We start from the raw sequence: 10061 nt of genomic DNA, 5'->3' as shown, positions 1-10061 counted from the left end.
CAGCATATTTGGATTCCTATGTAATACTTCTTGGTATTTCTCTAAATCATTGCTAGATGTTTTCTATTTCAATCATCCAGTTTGTTCAAAAATAAGATGCAATCATTTTATAAAAGGCATATACATATATAGTTATATACACGTAAAGTGGATTTTAAAAAATACTTTCTATTAATATATACTGATCGCTACAACATAAATCAAAATGTGCAACTTTAATATTGTGATTTCAAGTCATGAAAAGAAGCTTTATCATCAGTTCTTTCAAATTATGTTTGGCTACAAATACAATATCAAAATGTATTTGATTAAAATTATAAAAGAATAATGTTCTTTTTGTTGGAATTCATTGATTCTAAAATGTCGTCCAATTTTTATGCCATGTCAAACTATCTCCATACTTGAAGGGAGTATGATTTGCATATTATATTAGGGTTTATGAATATATCTGCCCGCCAGAACTGCAGCTTCCATAACAAGCTTAATGGTGTTGGTAACATCATTTGCATCACATGTGTTGCCTTTGAATGTCTTGCTCCCTGCTTTCTTAAACCTTTCTACACACCTCAACAACCCCTTGTTGCATTCCTCGCTCAAATAGTTGTCTGTAGAAAACATGTAAAAATTTGAAATTAAATGATAAGAGCACTACTTAATTAAATTGAATTCAATGATGAAGTTAATAAGCCGTTATAATAAGTTCTAAATCTTTAGATATATAGAAAAATTGAAATATCAATTTTTTATTTATTAATGTTAAAAGAAAGGATTTCATAGAGATTTTCTTATATTTTATAATTTTTTTATGGATATATACCACGATATAAAAAGAGATGATTTTTTTATATAGTTTTTAGTTTTTTTTTCTTTTTTATTTTTTTGGAAAACATACCGTAAAAAAATAAAAAATCAAAATGAATATTGCATGCATCTAATACTTTATGTACTTTTTATAACAATCATATCTCTTGAATAAGATTATTTAAGTTTCAAATAAAACATCATCTTATTAACTGTTAATAGCGATCAATTATAAATTAAAATCTCATAGTTATGGTTTAGTTGTAGAACACTTTAAAAACTAGTTATAATCTTAAAAAAAAAAAATTATTTTATAGTTAAGTCTTAAAGTTTTAGATAAATTTTAAAATCAAAATTTTAAATCTCGTTTTAATAATCAAAATTTTAAGACGTTATGGATTTATAGAATAAAATTTATTTTATTTATAAATTCTATTTATACATCTCACCTTAAAAAATCATATTTTTTAACATAGATGTACCAAATTCACGACCTCTACGCAAGTTGATTGTGTCAAATTCTCGACCCAAGTAATCTACTAGCTTAACCAAAAGGGATATATATAAAATTAAAATGGTTATGAACACTACTTAATTAAATTGAAGTCGATAACGATGAAGTCAATAAGAAGTTATAATAAGTTATTAATCATTAGATATATATATTTAACAATTTGAAATACCATTTTTTAATTTACTAATGTTAAAGAAAAATTTTCATAGAGATTTTCTTATGTTTTATAGTTTTATATCCTTATGATCTAAAAGTGACGGTTTTTATCATTTTTAGTTTTCGAAAACATAATGTTAGCAAAATATAAAAATCAACATGAATGCATGTATACTAATTGTTTGCTAATATATATATATATATATATATATATATATATATATATATATATATATATATATATATATATATATATATATATATGTTCAGGTTCATTTGAGATCATTCTAATTTTGAGAGACCAAATCTAAAAATAATTTTAAAATTCAAAATAAATGAAAAAATCCAAAAATTCTTTTTTTAAATATTATTTTCGGAACTTGAATTAACTAAAAAAACATAAAAAATAAAATAAAAAAAAATTCAGTTTTTTTTTTAAAAACACGTGAAATATTCTAATAGAATATTACACTGACATATTCTAAAAAATAATTTTAAAATGCAGAATAAATGGAAAAATCTAAAAATTCTTTTTTTAAATATTATTTTCGGAACTTGAATTAACTAAAAAAAAATAAAAATAAATTTCATTTTTTTTGAAAAATACGTGAAATATTCTAATAGAATATTACACTGACATATTCTAAAAAATAATTTTAAAATGCAGAATAAATGAAAAAATTTAAAAATTCCTTTTTTAAATATTATTTTTGGAACTTGATTTAACTAAAAAAAATAAAAAATAAATAAAAATAAATTCCATTTTTTTTAAAATACGTAAAATATTCTAATAGAATATTACACTGTACATATTCTAAAAAATAATTTTAAAATGCAAAATAAATGGAAAAATCCAAAAATTCTTTTTTTAAATATTATTTTCGGAAGTTGAATTAACTAAAAAAAATTTAAAATAAAATAAAAAATAAATAAATAAAATAAAAAAATGCGTCTCACAGTCTCACAAAATATAGGTGGTCTCAAATGAACCTAACCATATATATATATATATATATATATATATATATATATATATATATATATATATATATATATATATATATAGATATATATAGATATATATATATATATATATATATATATATATATATATATATAGAGAGAGAGAGAGAGAGAGAGAGAGAAAGAGAGTGTGTGAGAGAGAGAGAGAGAGTTAGGTTCAAATGTTTTTAGTATCTATTGTGTGCTTGTAGGATTGATTCTGGACCAATCATTTTAGTTATTTTAAGAAAGTAAGTAATGCATATTAAATGCTGAAGTTCTAATTAATGCTCATTATATCTTTTACATCTAATATGCATTAATTACTTTCTTAAAATAACTAAAATGATTGGTCCAGAATCAATCCTACATGCACACAATAGATATAACATCACCCTATATATATATATATATATATATATATATATATATATATATATATATATATATATATATATATATATATATATATATATATAGGGTGAGGTTCAATACATAACTATAGTTAACCAAGAAACCAAGGAACCAATCTTTTTTTCAACTTTTATAACTTATTTTTTATCAAAAAAAAAAACTAAAAATACGGAAATTCATAACTTTTTATCCTTTTCCCAATGATATCAAATTCGAAATTTTTTTTACGTCAAATTCACAATGTGAATTTTTTAAAATACACAATGTGAATCCAGATTCACATGTTGAATCCGAAAAATATTTTTCGCATTTAGATATTTTTAGATTTTTTTTTCGATAAAGAATAAGCTCTAGAAATTGAAAAAAAGATTTGGTTCCTTGAAAAAAAGTCCTAAAATTTTAGTTTAATTTATGAAAAAATAACGGAGTAATTTTTGTTTACAGAAAAGCACAGAATACTGACTAAAACTTCGAAATAACCCTTTTTGGCCGGTTTCGTAGATTTAGCCGGTATTCTGTCCTTTTTCGTTAGTTTGCTCAAAATATTATGACTTTTCTGAAAAGTACCGGATAACCAAAATATTGGGATATTTTTGAAAATTACTATGGAATTAATGGATATTATTATTAATAAATCATTTTTAAACATACATTTTTTTTATTATAAACAAAAGAAATACATTTGTTGCTAATTTTTTAGGAATAAAATGGTCGACTATGTACTTCTCTATTATTTTTTGACCACTTCAAAGTCTCTATGTTCTTCCTATGTAGCGTTGTGGGTGTCATAGTGAGAAGTAATCTGTTAGGCGTGACCAATACAAGATTTGATCATATTTATTAATACACAATTAATAAGTGTCTACTTTTTATTAGGCATGATGCTATATGATCAAGTGTTATTAGAAAATATCATTACACGAACATTAAGATCTTTCATTATGTTCTTTAACCTAACTACCACCTAACCTCTAAACATTACCCGGTAACAAGCATAAAATTACACACGTTTATCGAGATTGAAAAGTAAACTTTGAATGACAATTTAAATAGATAATAACCATTCACTTGTTTCCATATAAATTATCATTCACGGTTCACCTTTCACATTTTATAGATTTGTGTTAGCCGATGGTTGTTAACATGTAAGGTACGAATGTTGGTTGGTAGTTAGGTTAAACAACATAAGAGGAACACAAACATTAGAGGAATGCTAACTAAGTTCATCTCACCATCATACCCACAACAATGCATAAGAAGAACATAGAGAGTTTAAGTGGTCAGGAAGCAATAGAGTACTTTGACCCCCAATTTATTCCTAGAAATGAGCAACAAATGTATTTCCTTTTTTTATAATAAAAATATTTTTTATGTTTATAAATGATTTGTTAATAATAATATCTATTAATTTCATGGTAATTTTCAAAAAAGTCTCAATATTTTGGTTATTATGTAATTTTTGGAAAAGTCCTAAAATTTTGAGCAAACTAATAAAAAAGGACATAATACCGGTAAAATCTGTAAAACCGGCCGAAAAGGGTTTTTTCGAAGTTTTAAGCGGTATTTTGTGCTTTTCTGTAAATAAAATTTAGTTTGAGACTTTTTCATAAATTGGATTAAAGTTTTAGGACTTTTTTTGGAGATTTTTCTGTATGTATATATGTATATATATATATATATATATATATATATATATATATATATATATATATATATATATATATATATATATCAGGTCGGCTCATGGGAAGTTCAGAAAGTGCCCATAAACAGGGCCCAAGAAATCATAGGGCCCAATTATTCTTTAACGTTCACAATAGCCTATATTCATTTAATGACCCAAAACAAATTAGGTTAATCTTTTTATCCATGTATCAGTCGATAAGTGAGCGGGATAAAATGAAATTTCTGGAAAGGAAAGAAAACGCTTTGATTTCTGTAGCATGGGTTAAATCTTTCTCGACATGCAACAACGAACAATATTATTGTTTGTTTCTTTTCAACACATTAGTTGATTTCAATTTCAAAGGCATTCAACAATCATAGTTCTTTTTCTTTCTTCATGAAACTTTGAAGCAACGATTTATTTTACAATCGGAGGCAACGATTTAGAAGCTTCAAGTTTCTTACATGTTTAAGATTTGAAATCAGAAGGTAAGATTAAGGTATTTCAATTTTTTATGAGTCGTTACTTCTTTTTCTTCTTCTATTTAGATTTTTATATCTAATTTCTGATTTTTTTGATTTTAGAAGGTTGACTGCACTCTAATCAATAACCGGTTTCTAAAATTGGAGAAACAAGGATATCGGTTTCAAAAATCAGAACTCAAAAGGAACAAGGAATTGAGGAAATCAATTTCAGGATTTTATAGGTACAAGCAAATCAATTTCTATTTTTTTTTTTAATTTCTGATACATTCTGATTTGTAAAAAGTAATTAATTTTTTTTTTGTGATTTTGTTTCATTCATTGTTTCTGATTTCATATTTATGTTCTTTTTTTCTTGTTGATTATTAGGTTCAAAAATCAAAGAATTTGGGATGAGTCTAGGGAAAAAATCAAAAGGTATTGTTTATTTTTTTTTTATCTATCTGATACATTTATGATGTTCTTTAGAAGTAAACTAGATTTTTTAATTATTTTTTATTCATGTTTTCTCGAATTTTGAAGATTGAAGCAATAATTTGTCCATTTTTATTCCCTTTTTGAGGTTTACATGTTTCTGATTTCAAATCAAGCTATTATACATTTTTTTTTATCTATCTCTACATTTTTGAAATTATTTATAAAAATATCAGCTTTTTTCATTCTTTATGATTCTTAGTTCTAGAACTTATAAGCATTGAAGCAATAATCTATTGAGTTTCAATCCGTGTTTGAAGTTTACAGGTTTTATATTTCAGATTTTTTATGAGGTAGGTCGAAATTTATAAGGTAAGTTCTTATCTTCTCTTTTTTATTTGAAGCAGGTCAAAGTTTTTATTTTCTAATAATGTAACTCAACTTTCTGATTTGATTTATGTTTTTTTTATAGTTATTTGTAGAGGACGAATGTGTTACTCTTTGCTACCTGAGTTTAAAGAAAATGATGATTATAGAAGCAATTTTATTTTTTCTGTATTATTTTGAATGAAATTTTAAAATATATATTTATACACTAGAATATGAAAAATTGTCATTCTTTTGTTTAAAATTTCAGGCCTTTTAAGTTTTAGGGCCTAATTTTTGTTAAATTACACAGGGATTCCGAAATCTCGGGGCCGGCCTATATATATATATATATATATATATATATATATATATATATATATATATATATATATATATATATATATATATATATATATATATATATATATATATATATATGTCCAGGTTCATTTTGGGTCATTCTAATTTTGTGAAACCAAATCTAAAAATAATTTTAAAAAGCAAAATAAGTGGAAAAATCCAAAAATTCTTTTTTTAAATATTATTTTCGGAACTTGAATTAACTAAAAAATAAAAAAATAATAAAAAAATCCCGTTTTTTTTTTTAAATATGTGAAATATTCTAATAGAATATTACATTGTACATGTTGTAAAAAATAGTTTTAAAATGCAAAATAAATGGAAAATTCTAAATATTCTTTTTTTAAATATTATTTTCGGAATTTGAATTAACTAAAAAAAATAAAAAAAATTAAAAAAAAATCCCGTTTTTTTTAAAATGCATGAAATATTCTAATAGAATACTACACTGTACATATTCTAAAAAATAATTTTAAAATGCAAAATAAATGGAAAAATCCAAAAAATCTTTTTTTTAATATTATTTTCGGAACTTGAATTAACTAAAAAAAATAAAAAAATTCGTCTCACGGTCTCACAAAATTAGGCCGTCTCACATGAACCTAACCCTATATATATATATATATATATATATATATATATATATATATATATATATATATATATATATATATATATATATATATATATATATATTGTATTCGGTGTACCCTTAATAAGTATGCAGTGAGCGCACAGGGGATTTAATATTCCAACTACCAAACATCTATAGAAACGAGTTTAGTAGGTTTTATTTATTGAAGTTGGTAAATCTAACTGTTAAAATTAAGTGATTGAAGCAACAAACCAAAAGCAAAATCTCGTAGTTGAGAAATAATATATAACGAAAATTTCTTATGTTAGGTTGTATTGTATTTGGTACTAATTATGAATATTAATTTAGATATTGTTGAGAACATATATAATAAAGTTGAAGTTTTGAAGAAATTAAATATTTTTATATTTTTTTTCCTATATATCATTTTATCCCATTAAAACGTGACATGTGTAACATTTAATAGTAATTTAATAATATTTAATAATATTTTAGGATATTAATATAACACATATCATTATTTAAATGGATATGAAGATTAAAAACAAAAAATAAAAAGATATTTAATTTCTCGAAGTTTTGCATTACTTCAAATGCCCTTATATGGAGTTTAATTAATTTTCCATCAAGATCTATCGTTTATCTTTTCTAACAATAATATTAACTACACGGAACAAATTGTCTGGAATAGCGTATGTAATTTTAGAGGTAGCAGCGTGTAGTAAAAATTGCATTTTTTTGGAAAAAATTTCAAAAATTTTCAACTGTGTTTAAGAAATTGAAAGGTAGGCTCCAACTAAAGTCCGCCGATTAATAATATCACTATCATATTCTTATATTAGTTAAATTGTTATCATCTAGTTATAAATTGTTTTAATTGGTATTGATATGTTGGTTATTTCTTTGTTCAACTATACGCAGCTGAACATTTGTTTTGTTGGTCTCAAGAATTTAGAATTTTTTGACCTGATATATTATTAATTTGAAACTTTTATGAATATTCGAATTACTAATTATCCTTTAAGTAGATAAAAGTTCAAAAACTTTTTTAAATATAATCAATTATAAATATTTTGAAATAACTGTGATGAACAGATGGATAAATTGTGAAAATAACATTTATTAAAATTGTTGCTATTTTTATGATCCAAATTAAACAATATTACATTTTTATCAATGGAATACAAAAATGCAATGATTGGAGCATAGATATTTTAGTATAAACAACGAGCAATTATTTCATTGAATGTCCATCAGGAGTCACATGTTACAAAAATTATGGCATGTAATGTGGCCTCCTTTAAATATTCTTGAGTCATTCCAACAGGAGATTATTAAATTGTATCTTTTGGGTTATAAAAAAATTGAAAAAATAGGTAAAGTATTTATGAGTTTTCAATTATTTTTTCTCTCTCCATTACTTGTTACTGCACAAAGCTAATTATAATTAGCTTTTTCAATTTTTGTTGTTTTTCCTTTTTTGTCTTTATTTGTTTTAATTTATTAATTAATTAAATAAATTTTAATCACATATTATAGGATATAAATTCTTAGTATAGAAGATGCACAGATTTGCTTAAAGTAACCTTATACTTAATTTAATTTTCTTCTTATTTATATGTAAAAAACAAAAATTACTTAAAGTATACTTAATTTATAATTATTTTAGTTTTCAGTTCTTTGAAAAAATATTTTATATTAATTGAGTTTTATTTAATTATCTGTTTCCCTAATTAAAAATTTATATATACTACTTATATATAGATTAATATGAAGATAAAAAGATATAAACTAAAGTTGATATAATTAATGTTTCATAATTAACGATTATTTATATATAAATGTTTCATTGGGAACAAAATCGTGAAATTTTGATTGGAAATTAATACTCACTGTTGTTGGCTGAAATGCAGGAATCATGTTTCATACAACATGCATCAAGATCATCACAAGGCTTCTCTCCTGGGCATCCACTGTATAATATTCCACAATACTTCCCATATCTCAGCAATGGTGGGACTGAAAAAATATGTATACACATATAAATAAAATATAAAATAAAAGTCGATCCCTAGAGAAATATGTATTTATATATACCTTTGCAGAAGGAGGATTCACATATATTGCTGCAGGCTTTAGACTAAATGCTCAAAAATTAAAGGGAAAAAATACATTATATTGATTAAAAATCAAATAATTAACAAGAAAAAAAATTAAAGCAGTTAATAAAAATCAAGCTTACCAAACTGAGGCCAGTGTTAGCACCAACATGAACTTTAAGGGCAAAAAGGGAAATAGCAGAAAAATTGAGGGTTAGAAAGGAAATGAAGATTAAAAAGTGGAGAGCTGATGCCATTGAAGAAGCAAAGGGAACTAGAAGATGATGCATGGTTTTGCTTAAAAGCTCTTACTTATAGGAAGAGATGGTTGGATAATAAGGGTGGGTGGGATAGAGTAGGGGTAGAAGGGGTGGCATGGACACTCATTAAAAGTGTTCGATTTCCTTTTTTGTGTTGGAACAAGTCTCGTGACTTGTTTTTGGATATCTAGTGTCAAGTGTATAGATCACATTTCTCACTCCATTGTCATCTTATATATATATATATATATATATATATATATATATATATATATATATATATATATATATATATATATATATATATATATATATATATAAAAGCCGTCGGAATCACGATTATAAAATTAATTAAATTTTAATAGTAAAAACTCAAAATTATTAATCACTTATTTTAAATAAATTATTAATTAAGAGGATTTTTTTAATTATATAAAATTATAACCACTGATTTAACTAAATATGTAAAATTATATCACTTTATAATTTGTATTAATTTTATTTTAATTTTTATTATAATATTATTAACTTAATATAATTAGAGTGAGAAATTTAAAATTTGAAATTTGAAATGGAGAATAAATAGATTGATAAGTGACATGCATTAATTAGAAGAAAAAAATTAGGTGACACATGACAAAAGAAAAATAAAATATACATTAATTATGAGGCATAATATAATGACACATATTAAAAGGAGAATAAAACTATTCTTTTATTAGAATAGGAAGATATATATATATATATATATATATATATATATATATATATATATATATATATATATATATATATATATATATATATATATATATATATCGCTTACGTTATTTTGTTTTTGCTAACTATTGTGTCAGAAAGAATGAACAGATGTGGACAATCGGATGAAATATAATCAATGGTTATGATATAAGAGTCTATGATATTAC

The 10061-nt window shown here is 23.2% G+C and overlaps 1 protein-coding gene across 1 annotated transcript; it reads right to left on the bottom strand.

The window, feature by feature from the left end:
• Positions 1 to 206: 206 nt before the first annotated feature.
• On the bottom strand, positions 207 to 9349 carry LOC111894364 (phospholipase A2-alpha). The gene is made up of 4 exons (XM_023890436.2): positions 9016 to 9349; positions 8871 to 8913; positions 8667 to 8792; positions 207 to 605 (listed from the first exon to the last, which is right to left on the bottom strand). The coding sequence occupies exons 1-4, from the start codon at positions 9160 to 9162 to the stop codon at positions 430 to 432; spliced, it is 492 nt and encodes a 163-aa protein (XP_023746204.1). The 5' UTR covers positions 9163 to 9349; the 3' UTR covers positions 207 to 429.
• Positions 9350 to 10061: the final 712 nt, after the last annotated feature.

Source organism: Lactuca sativa, chromosome 7 (genome assembly GCF_002870075.4).
Source record: "Lactuca sativa cultivar Salinas chromosome 7, Lsat_Salinas_v11, whole genome shotgun sequence".
In the NCBI taxonomy this organism is placed as follows: Eukaryota; Viridiplantae; Streptophyta; class Magnoliopsida; order Asterales; family Asteraceae; genus Lactuca; species Lactuca sativa.
This window is presented reverse-complemented; position numbering and strand designations above follow the sequence as displayed.